The sequence below is a fragment of the Scyliorhinus torazame genome, chromosome 15, assembly GCF_047496885.1.
Source record: "Scyliorhinus torazame isolate Kashiwa2021f chromosome 15, sScyTor2.1, whole genome shotgun sequence".
In the NCBI taxonomy this organism is placed as follows: domain Eukaryota; kingdom Metazoa; phylum Chordata; class Chondrichthyes; order Carcharhiniformes; family Scyliorhinidae; genus Scyliorhinus; species Scyliorhinus torazame.
The window spans coordinates 213332800-213346682 of record NC_092721.1 but is presented as its reverse complement, the minus strand read 5'-3'; the positions used below and the strand labels follow the sequence as shown (position 1 = coordinate 213346682).

The following is a 13883-nucleotide window of genomic DNA, read 5'->3' as shown; positions in this document are numbered from 1 at the left end:
ACCCCGTGCTGACTATGGGGGTGTTTGTTTACCCCGTGCTGACTATGGGGGTTTTTGTTTACCCCGTGCTGACTATGGGGGTGTTTGTTTACCACGTGCTGACTATGGGGGTGATTGTTTACCCCATGCTGACTATGGGGGTGTTTGTTTACCCCGTGCTGACTATGGGGGTGTTTGTTTACCCCGTGCTGACTATGGGGGTGATTGTTTACCCCGTGCTGACTATGGGGGTTTTTGTTTACCCCGTGGTGACTATGGGGGTGTTTGTTTACCCCGTGCTGACTATGGGGGTGTTTTGTTTACCCCGTGCAGACCCTGGGGGTCATTGTTTACCCCGTGCTGACTCTGGGGGTGTTTCTTTACCCCGTGCTGACTATGGGGGTGATTGTTTACCCCGTGCTGACTATGGGGGTATTTGTTTACCCCGTGCTGACTATGGGGGTGATTGTTTACCCCGTGCTGACTATGGGGGTGATTGTTTACCCCGTGCTGACTATGGGGGTGATTGTTTACCCCGTGCTGACTATGGGGGTGTTTGTTTACCCCGTGCTGACTATGGGGGTGTTTGTTTACCCCGTGCTGACTATGGGGGTGTTTGTTTACCCCGTGCTGACTTTGGGGGTGATTGTTTACCCCGTGCTGACTATGGGGGTGATTGTTTACCCCGTGCTGACCATGGGGGTGATTGTTTACCCCGTGCTGACTATGGGGGTGATTGTTTACCCCGTGCTGACTATGGGGGTGAATGTTTGCCCCGTGCTGACCATGGGGGTTATTGTTTAACCCGTGCTGACTATGGGGGTGATTGTTTACCCCGTGCTGACTATGGGGTGATTGTTTACCCCGTGCTGACTATGGGGGTGTTTGTTTACCCCGTGCTGACTATGGGGGTGATTGTTTACCCCGTGCTGACTATGGGGGTGAATGTTTGCCCCGTGCTGACCATGGGGGTTATTGTTTACCCCGTGCTGACTATGGGGGTGATTGTTTACCCCGTGCTGACTATGGGGGTGATTGTTTACCCCGTGCTGACTATGGGGGTGATTGGTTGCCCCGTGCTGACTATGGGGGTGTTTGTTTACCCTGTGCTGACTATGGGGGTGATTGTTTACCCCGTGCTGTCTATGGGCGTGATTGTTTACCCCGTGCTGACTATGGGGGTGATTGTTTACCCCGTGCTGACTATGGGGGTGATTGTTTACCCCGTGCTGACTGTGGGGTGTTTGTTTACCCCGTGCTGACTAGGGGGCTGTTTGTTTACCCCGTGCTGACTATGGGGGTGTTTGTTTACGCCGTGCTGACCGTGGGGGTGATTGTTTACCCCGTGCTGACTATCGGGGTGCTTGTTTACCCCGTGCTGACTATGGGGGTGTTTGTTTACCCCGTGCTGACTATGGGGGTGTCTGTTTACCCCGTGCTGACCCTGGGTGTGATTGTTTACCCCGTGCTGACTATTGGGGTGATTGTTTACCCCGTGCTGACTATGGGGGTGTTTGTTTACCCTGTGCTGACCCTGAGGGTGATTGTTTACCCCGTGCTGACTATTGGGGTGATTGTTTACCCCGTGCTGACTATGGGGGTGTTTGTTTACCCCGTGCCGACTATGGGGGTGATTGTTTACCCCGTGCTGACTATGGGGGTGTTTGTTTACCCCGTGCTGACTATGGGGGTGATTGTTTACCCCGTGCTGACTATGGGGGTGATTGTTTAGCCTGTGCTGCCTATGGGGGTGTTTGTTTACCCCGTGCTGACTCTGGGGGTGATTGTTTACCCCGTGCTGACTATGGGGGTGATTGTTTACCTAGTGCTGACTATGGGGGTGTTTGTTTTCCCTGTGCTGACCCTGGGGGTGATTGTTTACCCCGTGCTGACTATTGGGGTGATTGTTTACCCCGTGCTGACAATGGGGGTGTTTGTTTACCCCGTGCTGACTATGGGGGTGATTGTTTACCCCGTGCTGACTATGGGGGTGTTTGTTTACCCCGTGCTGACTATGGGGGTGTTTGTTTACCCCGTGCTGACTATGGGGGTGTTTGTTTACCCCGTGCTGACTATGGGGGTGATTGTTTGCCCCGTGCTGACTATGGGGGTGTTTGTTTGCCCCGTGCTGACTATGGGGGTGTTTGTTTACCCCGTGCTGACTATGGGGGTGTTTGTTTACCCCGTGCTGACTATGGGGGTGTTTGTTTACCCCGTGCTGACTATGGGGGTGTTTGTTTACCCCGTGCTGACTATGGGGGTGTTTGTTTACCCCGTGCTGACCATGGGGGTGTTTGTTTATCCCGTGCTGACTATGGGGGTGATTGTTTACCCCGTGCTGACTATGGGGATGATTGTTTACCCCGTGCTGACCCTGGGGGTGTTTGTTTACCCCGTGCTGACCCTGGGGGTGTTTGTTTACCCCGTGCTGACTATGGGGGTGTTTGTTTACCCTGTGCTGACTATGGGGGTGTTTGTTTACCCTGTGCTGACTATGGGGGTGTTTGTTTACCCTGTGCTGACTATGGGGGTGTTTGTTTACCCTGTGCTGACTATGGGGGTGATTGTTTACCCGGTGCTGACTATGGGGGTGTTTCTTTACCCCGTGCTGACTTTGGGGGTGATTGTTTACCCCGTGCTGACCCTGGGGGTGATTGTTTACCCCGTGCCGACTATGGGGGTGTTTGTTTACCCCGTGCTGACTATTGGGGTGATTGTTTACCCCGACTTGACTATGGGGGTGATTGTGTACCCCGTGCTGACTATGGGGGTGATTGTTTACCCCGTGCTGACTATGGGGGTGATTGTTTACCCCGTGCTGACTATGGGGGTGATTGTTTACCCCGTGCTGACTATGGGGGTGTTTGTTTACCCCGTGCTGACTATGGGGGTGTTTGTTTACCCCGTGCTGACTATGGGGGTGTTTGTTTACCCCGTGCTGACTTTGGGGGTGATTGTTTACCCCGTGCTGACTATGGGGGTGATTGTTTACCCCGTGCTGACCATGGGGGTGATTGTTTACCCCGTGCTGACTATGGGGGTGATTGTTTACCCCGTGCTGACTATGGGGGTGAATGTTTGCCCCGTGCTGACCATGGGGGTTATTGTTTAACCCGTGCTGACTATGGGGGTGATTGTTTACCCCGTGCTGACTATGGGGTGATTGTTTACCCCGTGCTGACTATGGGGGTGTTTGTTTACCCCGTGCTGACTATGGGGGTGATTGTTTACCCCGTGCTGACTATGGGGGTGAATGTTTGCCCCGTGCTGACCATGGGGGTTATTGTTTACCCCGTGCTGACTATGGGGGTGATTGTTTACCCCGTGCTGACTATGGGGGTGATTGTTTACCCCGTGCTGACTATGGGGGTGATTGGTTGCCCCGTGCTGACTATGGGGGTGTTTGTTTACCCTGTGCTGACTATGGGGGTGATTGTTTACCCCGTGCTGTCTATGGGCGTGATTGTTTACCCCGTGCTGACTATGGGGGTGTTTGTTTACCCCGTGCTGATTCTGGGGGTGTTTGGTTACCCCGTGCTGACTATGGGGGTGATTGTTTACCCCGTGCTGACTATGTGGCTGTTTGTTTACCCCGTGCTGACTGTGGGGGTGATTGTTTACCCCGTGCTGACTATGGGGGTGATTGTTTACCCCGTGCTGACTATGGGGGTGATTGTTTACCCCGTGCTGACTGTGGGGTGTTTGTTTACCCCGTGCTGACTAGGGGGCTGTTTGTTTACCCCGTGCTGACTATGGGGGTGTTTGTTTACGCCGTGCTGACCGTGGGGGTGATTGTTTACCCCGTGCTGACTATCGGGGTGCTTGTTTACCCCGTGCTGACTATGGGGGTGTTTGTTTACCCCGTGCTGACTATGGGGGTGTCTGTTTACCCCGTGCTGACCCTGGGTGTGATTGTTTACCCCGTGCTGACTATTGGGGTGATTGTTTACCCCGTGCTGACTATCGGGGTGCTTGTTTACCCCGTGCTGACTATGGGGGTGTTTGTTTACCCCGTGCTGACTATGGGGGTGTCTGTTTACCCCGTGCTGACCCTGGGTGTGATTGTTTACCCCGTGCTGACTATTGGGGTGATTGTTTACCCCGTGCTGACTATGGGGGTGTTTGTTTACCCTGTGCTGACCCTGAGGGTGATTGTTTACCCCGTGCTGACTATTGGGGTGATTGTTTACCCCGTGCTGACTATGGGGGTGTTTGTTTACCCCGTGCCGACTATGGGGGTGATTGTTTACCCCGTGCTGACTATGGGGGTGTTTGTTTACCCCGTGCTGACTATGGGGGTGATTGTTTACCCCGTGCTGACTATGGGGGTGATTGTTTAGCCTGTGCTGCCTATGGGGGTGTTTGTTTACCCCGTGCTGACTCTGGGGGTGATTGTTTACCCCGTGCTGACTATGGGGGTGATTGTTTACCTAGTGCTGACTATGGGGGTGTTTGTTTTCCCTGTGCTGACCCTGGGGGTGATTGTTTACCCCGTGCTGACTATTGGGGTGATTGTTTACCCCGTGCTGACAATGGGGGTGTTTGTTTACCCCGTGCTGACTATGGGGGTGATTGTTTACCCCGTGCTGACTATGGGGGTGTTTGTTTACCCCGTGCTGACTATGGGGGTGTTTGTTTACCCCGTGCTGACTATGGGGGTGTTTGTTTACCCCGTGCTGACTATGGGGGTGATTGTTTGCCCCGTGCTGACTATGGGGGTGTTTGTTTGCCCCGTGCTGACTATGGGGGTGTTTGTTTACCCCGTGCTGACTATGGGGGTGTTTGTTTACCCCGTGCTGACTATGGGGGTGTTTGTTTACCCCGTGCTGACTATGGGGGTGTTTGTTTACCCCGTGCTGACTATGGGGGTGTTTGTTTACCCCGTGCTGACTATGGGGGTGATTGTTTACCCCGTGCTGACTATGGGGGTGTTTGTTTACCCCGTGCTGACTATGGGGGTGTTTGTTTACTCCGTGCTGACTAGGGGGCTGATTGTTTACCCCGTGCTGACCCTGTGGGTGTTTGTTTACCCCGTGCTGACTATGGGGGTGTTGGTTTACCCCGTGCTGACTATGGGGGAGTGTGTTTACCCCGTGCTGACTATGGGGGTGTTGGTTTACCCCGTGCTGACTATGGGGGAGTGTGTTTACCCCGTGCTGACTATGGGGGTGTTTGTTTACCCCGTGCTGACCCTGTGGGTGTTTGTTTACCCCGTGCTGACTATGGGGGTGTTGGTTTACCCCGTGCTGACTATGGGGGTGTTTGTTTACCCCGTGCTGTCTATGGGGGTGTTGGTTTACCCCGTGCTGACTATGGGGGAGTGTGTTTACCCCGTGCTGACTATGGGGGTGTTTGTTTACCCCGTGCTGACTATGGGGGTGTTTGTTTACCCCGTGCTGACTATGGGGGTGTTTCTTTACCCCGTGCTGACTATGGGAGTGTTTGTTTACCCCGTGCTGACTATGGGGGTGTTTGTTTACCCCGTGCTGACTATGGGGGTGTTTGTTTACCCCGTGCTGACTATGGGGGTGTTTGTTTACCCGTGCTGACTAGGGGGCTGATTGTTTACCCCATGCTGACTATGGGGCTGTTTGTTTACCCCGTGCTGACTATGGGGGTGTTTGTTTACCCCGTGCTGACTATGGGGGTGATTGTTTACCCCGTGCTGACTATGGGGGTGTTTGTTTACCCCGTGCTGACTATGGGGGTGTTTGTTTACCCCGTGCTGACTATGGGGGTTTTTGTTTACCCCGTGCTGACTATGGGGGTGTTTGTTTACCACGTGCTGACTATGGGGGTGATTGTTTACCCCATGCTGACTATGGGGGTGTTTGTTTACCCCGTGCTGACTATGGGGGTGTTTGTTTACCCCGTGCTGACTATGGGGGTGATTGTTTACCCCGTGCTGACTATGGGGGTTTTTGTTTACCCCGTGGTGACTATGGGGTGTTTGTTTACCCCGTGCTGACTATGGGGGTGTTTTGTTTACCCCGTGCAGACCCTGGGGGTCATTGTTTACCCCGTGCTGACTCTGGGGGTGTTTCTTTACCCCGTGCTGACTATGGGGGTGATTGTTTACCCCGTGCTGACTATGGGGGTATTTGTTTACCCCGTGCTGACTATGGGGGTGATTGTTTACCCCGTGCTGACTATGGGGGTGATTGTTTACCCCGTGCTGACTATGGGGGTGATTGTTTACCCCGTGCTGACTATGGGGGTGTTTGTTTACCCCGTGCTGACTATGGGGGTGTTTGTTTACCCCGTGCTGACTATGGGGGTGTTTGTTTACCCCGTGCTGACTTTGGGGGTGATTGTTTACCCCGTGCTGACTATGGGGGTGATTGTTTACCCCGTGCTGACCATGGGGGTGATTGTTTACCCCGTGCTGACTATGGGGGTGATTGTTTACCCCGTGCTGACTATGGGGGTGAATGTTTGCCCCGTGCTGACCATGGGGGTTATTGTTTAACCCGTGCTGACTATGGGGGTGATTGTTTACCCCGTGCTGACTATGGGGTGATTGTTTACCCCGTGCTGACTATGGGGGTGTTTGTTTACCCCGTGCTGACTATGGGGGTGATTGTTTACCCCGTGCTGACTATGGGGGTGAATGTTTGCCCCGTGCTGACCATGGGGGTTATTGTTTACCCCGTGCTGACTATGGGGGTGATTGTTTACCCCGTGCTGACTATGGGGGTGATTGTTTACCCCGTGCTGACTATGGGGGTGATTGGTTGCCCCGTGCTGACTATGGGGGTGTTTGTTTACCCTGTGCTGACTATGGGGGTGATTGTTTACCCCGTGCTGTCTATGGGCGTGATTGTTTACCCCGTGCTGACTATGGGGGTGTTTGTTTACCCCGTGCTGATTCTGGGGGTGTTTGGTTACCCCGTGCTGACTATGGGGGTGATTGTTTACCCCGTGCTGACTATGTGGCTGTTTGTTTACCCCGTGCTGACTGTGGGGGTGATTGTTTACCCCGTGCTGACTATGGGGGTGATTGTTTACCCCGTGCTGACTATGGGGGTGATTGTTTACCCCGTGCTGACTGTGGGGTGTTTGTTTACCCCGTGCTGACTAGGGGGCTGTTTGTTTACCCCGTGCTGACTATGGGGGTGTTTGTTTACGCCGTGCTGACCGTGGGGGTGATTGTTTACCCCGTGCTGACTATCGGGGTGCTTGTTTACCCCGTGCTGACTATGGGGGTGTTTGTTTACCCCGTGCTGACTATGGGGGTGTCTGTTTACCCCGTGCTGACCCTGGGTGTGATTGTTTACCCCGTGCTGACTATTGGGGTGATTGTTTACCCCGTGCTGACTATGGGGGTGTTTGTTTACCCTGTGCTGACCCTGAGGGTGATTGTTTACCCCGTGCTGACTATTGGGGTGATTGTTTACCCCGTGCTGACTATGGGGGTGTTTGTTTACCCCGTGCCGACTATGGGGGTGATTGTTTACCCCGTGCTGACTATGGGGGTGTTTGTTTACCCCGTGCTGACTATGGGGGTGATTGTTTACCCCGTGCTGACTATGGGGGTGATTGTTTAGCCTGTGCTGCCTATGGGGGTGTTTGTTTACCCCGTGCTGACTCTGGGGGTGATTGTTTACCCCGTGCTGACTATGGGGGTGATTGTTTACCTAGTGCTGACTATGGGGGTGTTTGTTTTCCCTGTGCTGACCCTGGGGGTGATTGTTTACCCCGTGCTGACTATTGGGGTGATTGTTTACCCCGTGCTGACAATGGGGGTGTTTGTTTACCCCGTGCTGACTATGGGGGTGATTGTTTACCCCGTGCTGACTATGGGGGTGTTTGTTTACCCCGTGCTGACTATGGGGGTGTTTGTTTACCCCGTGCTGACTATGGGGGTGTTTGTTTACCCCGTGCTGACTATGGGGGTGATTGTTTGCCCCGTGCTGACTATGGGGGTGTTTGTTTGCCCCGTGCTGACTATGGGGGTGTTTGTTTACCCCGTGCTGACTATGGGGGTGTTTGTTTACCCCGTGCTGACTATGGGGGTGTTTGTTTACCCCGTGCTGACTATGGGGGTGTTTGTTTACCCCGTGCTGACTATGGGGGTGTTTGTTTACCCCGTGCTGACTATGGGGGTGATTGTTTACCCCGTGCTGACTATGGGGGTGTTTGTTTACCCCGTGCTGACTATGGGGGTGTTTGTTTACTCCGTGCTGACTAGGGGGCTGATTGTTTACCCCGTGCTGACCCTGTGGGTGTTTGTTTACCCCGTGCTGACTATGGGGGTGTTGGTTTACCCCGTGCTGACTATGGGGGAGTGTGTTTACCCCGTGCTGACTATGGGGGTGTTGGTTTACCCCGTGCTGACTATGGGGGAGTGTGTTTACCCCGTGCTGACTATGGGGGTGTTTGTTTACCCCGTGCTGACCCTGTGGGTGTTTGTTTACCCCGTGCTGACTATGGGGGTGTTGGTTTACCCCGTGCTGACTATGGGGGTGTTTGTTTACCCCGTGCTGTCTATGGGGGTGTTCGTTTACCCCGTGCTGACTATGGGGGAGTGTGTTTACCCCGTGCTGACTATGGGGGTGTTTGTTTACCCCGTGCTGACTATGGGGGTGTTTGTTTACCCCGTGCTGACTATGGGGGTGTTTCTTTACCCCGTGCTGACTATGGGAGTGTTTGTTTACCCCGTGCTGACTATGGGGGTGTTTGTTTACCCCGTGCTGACTATGGGGGTGTTTGTTTACCCCGTGCTGACTATGGGGGTGTTTGTTTACCCCGTGCTGACTATGGGGGTGTTTGTTTACCCGTGCTGACTAGGGGGCTGATTGTTTACCCCATGCTGACTATGGGGCTGTTTGTTTACCCCGTGCTGACTATGGGGGTGTTTGTTTACCCCGTGCTGACTATGGGGGTGATTGTTTACCCCGTGCTGACTATGGGGGTGTTTGTTTACCCCGTGCTGACTATGGGGGTGTTTGTTTACCCCGTGCTGACTATGGGGGTTTTTGTTTACCCCGTGCTGACTATGGGGGTGTTTGTTTACCACGTGCTGACTATGGGGGTGATTGTTTACCCCATGCTGACTATGGGGGTGTTTGTTTACCCCGTGCTGACTATGGGGGTGTTTGTTTACCCCGTGCTGACTATGGGGGTGATTGTTTACCCCGTGCTGACTATGGGGGTTTTTGTTTACCCCGTGCTGACTATGGGGGTGTTTGTTTACCCCGTGCTGACTATGGGGGTGTTTTGTTTACCCCGTGCAGACCCTGGGGGTCATTGTTTACCCCGTGCTGACTCTGGGGGTGTTTCTTTACCCCGTGCTGACTATGGGGGTGATTGTTTAGCCCGTGCTGACTATGGGGGTATTTGTTTACCCCGTGCTGACTATGGGGGTGATTGTTTAGCCCGTGCTGACTGTGGGGGTGTTTGTTTCCCCCGTGCTGACCCTGGGGGTGATTGTATTTCCCGTGCTGACTATGGGGGTGTTTGTTTACCCCGTGCTGACTATGGGGGTGATTGTTTAACCCGTGCTGACTATGGGGGTGTTTGTTTACCCCGTGGTGACTATGGGGGTGATTGTTTACCCCGTGCTGACTATGGGGGTGTTTGTTTACCCCGTGCTGACTATGGGGGTGTTTGTTTACCCCGTGCTGTCTATAGGGGTGTTTGTTTACCCCGTGCTGACTATGGGGGTGATTGTTTACCCCGTGCTGACTATGGGGGTGATTGTTTACCCCGTGCTGACTATGGGGGTGTTTGTTTACCCCGTGCTGACTATGGGGGTGATTGTTTACCCCGTGCTGACTATGGGGGTGTTTGTTTACCCCGTGCTGACTATGGGGGTGATTGTTTACCCCGTGCTGACCATGTGGGTGTTTGTTTACCCCGTGCTGACCATGGGGGTGATTGTTTATCCCGTGCTGACTATGGGGGTGATTGTTTACCCCGTGCTGACTATGGGGGTGATTGTTTACCCCGTGCTGACTATGGGGGTGATTGTTTACCCCGTGCTGACTATGGGGGTGTTTGTTTACCCCGTGCTGACTATGGGGGCGATTGTTTACCCCGTGCTGACTATTGGGGTGATTGTTTACCCCGTGCTGACTATGGGGGTGTTTGTTTACCCCGTGCTGACTATGGGGGTGTTTGTTTACCCCGTGCTGACTATGGGGGTGTTTCTTTACCCCGTGCTGACTATGGGGGTGTTTGTTTACCCCGTGCTGACTATGGGGGTGATTGTTTACCCCGTGCTGACTATGGGGGTATTTGTTCACCCCGTGCTGACCCTGGGGGTGATTGTTTACCCCGTGCTGACTATGGGGGTGATTGTTTAGCCCGTGCTGACTATGGGGTGTTTGTTTACCCCGTGCTGACTATGGGGGTGATTGTTTACCCCGTGCTGACTATGGGGGTGTTTGTTTACCCCGTGCTGACCCTGGGTGTGTTTGTTTACCCCGTGCTGACCCTGGGGGTGATTGTTTATCCCGTGCTGACTATGGGGGTGTTTGTTTACCCCGTGCTGACTATGGGGGTGATTGTTTACCCCGTGCTGACTATGGGGGTGTTTGTTTACCCCGTGGTGACTATGGGGGTGATTGTTTACCCCGTGCTGACTATGGGGGTGTTTGTTTACCCCGTGCTGACTATGGGGGTGTTTGTTTACCCCGTGCTGACTAGGGGGGTGATTGTTTACCCCGTGCTGACTATGGGGGTGATTGTTTACCCCGTGCTGACCCTGGGGGTGATTGTTTACCCCGTGCTGACTATGGGGGTGTTTGTTTACCCCGTGCTGACTATGGGGGTGTTTGTTTACTCCGTGCTGACTATGGGGGTGTTTGTTTACCCTGTGCTGACCCTGGGGGTGTTTGTTTACCCCGTGCTGACTATGGGGGTGATTGTTTAACCCGTGCTGACTATGGGGGTGATAGTTTACCCCGTGCTGACTATGGGGGTGATTGTTTACCCCGTGCTGACTATGGGGGTGTTTGTTTACCCCGTGCTGACTATGGGGGTGATTGTTTACCCCGTGCTGACTATGGGGGTGATTGTTTACCCCATGCTGACTATGGGGGTGTTTGTTTACCCCGTGCTGACTATGGGGGTGATTGTTTACCCCGTGCTGACTATGGGGGTGATTGTTTACCCCGTGCTGACTATGGGGGTGATTGTTTACCCCGTGCTGACTATGGGGGTGATTGTTTACCCCGTGCTGACTATGGGGGTGATTGTTTACCCCGTGCTGACTATGGGGGTGATTGTTTACCCCGTGCTGACTATGGGGGTGATTGTTTACCCCGTGCTGACTATGGGGGTGATTGTTTAGCCCGTGCTGACTATGGGGGTGATTTTTTCCCCCGTGCTGACTATGGGGGTGATTGTTTAGCCCGTGCTGACTATGGGGGTGATTTTTTCCCCCGTGCTGACTATGGGGGTGATTGTTTACCCCATGCTGACTAGGGGGCAGATTGTTTACCCCGTGCTGACTATGGGGGTGATTGTTTACCCCGTGCTGACTATGGGGGTGATTGTTTACCCCGTGCTGACTATGGGGGTGATTGTTTAGCCCGTGCTGACTATGGGGGTGTTTTTTTCCCCCGTGCTGACTATGGGGGTGATTGTTTAGCCCGTGCTGACTATGGGGGTGATTTTTTTCCCCCGTGCTGACTATGGGGGTGATTGTTTACCCCATGCTGACTAGGGGGCAGATTGTTTACCCCGTGCTGACTATGGGGGTGATTGTTTACCCCGTGCTGACTATGGGGGTGATTGTTTACCCCGTGCTGACTATGGGGGTGATTGTTTAGCCCGTGCTGACTATGGGGGTGATTTTTTCCCCCGTGCTGACTATGGGGATGATTGTTTACCCCGTGCTGACTATGTGGGTGTTTGTTTACCCCGTGCTGACTATGGGGGTGTTTGTTTACCCCGTGCTGACTATGGGGGTGATTGTTTACCCCGTGCTGACTATGGGGCTGTGTTTCCCCCGTGCTGACTATGGGGGTGTTTGTTTACCCCGTGCTGACTATGGGGGTGATTGTTTACCCCGTGCTGACTATGGGGGTGATTGTTTACCCCGTGCTGACCCTGGGGGTGATTGTTTACCCCGTGCTGACTGTGGATTTGATCTGTCTCCCTCCCTCGTACAGGAGGAGTTTGGATACAATGCTGACACTCAGAAATTGCTGTGTAAGAATGGAGAAACACTGCTTGGAGCCATCAACTTCTTTGTATCCAGCATCAATACTCTCGTCAATAAGACCATGGAGGACACCCTCCTCACCATCAAACTGTTTGAGAATGCCAGGTGAGGCAAACACGGGTCGCAATCCAGTCAGAGGAACTAAACCTGCGAGGAATTTACACTGGGGCTAAAAGGGTTAAATTGTGAGGACGGATTGTACAAACTTCAATTCTCTCAAGTTTGCAGGGTTAAAGAGTGATCTGACCAAGGTGTTTAAGATGATCAAAGGATTTGATGTGGTTGATAGAAACTATTTCCCCTCGTGGAGATGACCCCAGAACAAGGGGAACAAAATCTTTAACTCCGAGCAGGCCGTTCCCATGGGGTATGTCAGGAAGCACCTCCTCACACACAGTCGTGGGAATGTGGGATGTTCTCCCCTGAAACATTGGGCCGCTACAGGTTAATTGCAGTCCTGAGTCACAATAAGGTCAAGGTTTGTTGAGGATTATGGAACCAGGACCGGTAAATGGAACCCTCCTGCAGATAAGCCATGGTTAAAGTAAATAGCAGGGCAAGAAGGTGGGGCAGAATGGCCTCCAGCTGTTTATAGGAGGCAGCTAAGAGCAAGAGCACAAGATGAAAGTGTGACTGTGCTCACTGACAACCAAAGGGGTGGATTGGGATAGAGATTTCCTCTTCGGTGTGTGTGTGAGGGGGGGCTGTGTGTGAGGGGGGGGCTGTGTGTGAGGGGGGGGCTGTGTGTGAGGGGGGGGCTGTGTGTGAGGGGGGGGCTGTGTGTGAGGGGGGGGCTGTGTGTGAGGGGGGGGCTGTGTGTGAGGGGGGGGCTGTGTGTGAGGGGGGGCTGTGTGTGAGGGGGGGGCTGTGTGTGAGGGGGGGGCTGTGTGTGAGGGGGGCTGTGTGTGAGGGGGGGCTGTGTGTGAGGGGGGGGCTGTGTGTGAGGGGGGGGCTGTGTGTGAGGGGGGGGCTGTGTGTGAGGGGGGGGCTGTGTGTGAGGGGGGGGCTGTGTGTGAGGGGGGGGGCTGTGTGTGAGGGGGGGGGCTGTGTGTGAGGGGGGGGGCTGTGTGTGAGGGGGGGGGCTGTGTGTGAGGGGGGGGCTGTGTGTGAGGGGGGGGGCTGTGTGTGAGGGGGGGGCTGTGTGTGAGGGGGGGGCTGTGTGTGAGGGGGGGGCTGTGTGTGAGGGGGGGGGCTGTGTGTGAGGGGGGGGGCTGTGTGTGAGGGGGGGGGCTGTGTGAGAGGGGGGGGCAGTGTGTGTGTGGGGGGCGGTGTGTGGGGGGCGGTGTGTGTGTGTGGGGGTGGCGGTGTGTGTGTGGGGGGGTGGCGGTGTGTGTGTGGGGGGGGGGCGGGCGGGTGTGTGTGGGGGGGCGGTGTGTGTGTGTGTGTGTGTGTGTGTGTGTGTGTGTGTGATGGGGGGCGGTGTGTGTGGTGGGGAGCGGTGTGTGTGTGGGGGCGGTGTGTGTGTGTGTGTGGGGGGGCGGTGTGTGTGTGTGTGGGGGGGGGGGCGGTGTGTGTGTGTGTGGGGGGGGCGGTGTGTGTGTGGGGGGCAGTGTGTGTGTGTGGGTGGGTGTGTGGGGGGCGGTGTGTGTGTGGGGCTATGTGTGTGTGGGGGGCAGTGTGTGTGTGTGTGGGGGGCAGTGTGTGTGTGTGTGTGTGGGTGCGGTGTGTGTGTGGGGGGGGGGGAGGGTGTGTGGGGGGCGGTGTGTGTGTGTGTGTGTGGGGGGGGGGGGCT

General features: G+C 54.6%; 1 protein-coding gene across 1 annotated transcript in view; it reads left to right on the top strand.

Moving 5' to 3' along the window:
- Positions 1–13883, top strand: part of LOC140391351 (arfaptin-2-like) — a 282669-nt gene that overhangs the window by 217843 nt on the left and 50943 nt on the right. Inside the window, exon 8 of the mRNA XM_072475930.1 lies at positions 12099–12256. Coding sequence (XP_072332031.1) covers positions 12099–12256 — 158 coding nt within the window. The remainder of the gene's footprint in view (positions 1–12098; positions 12257–13883) is intronic.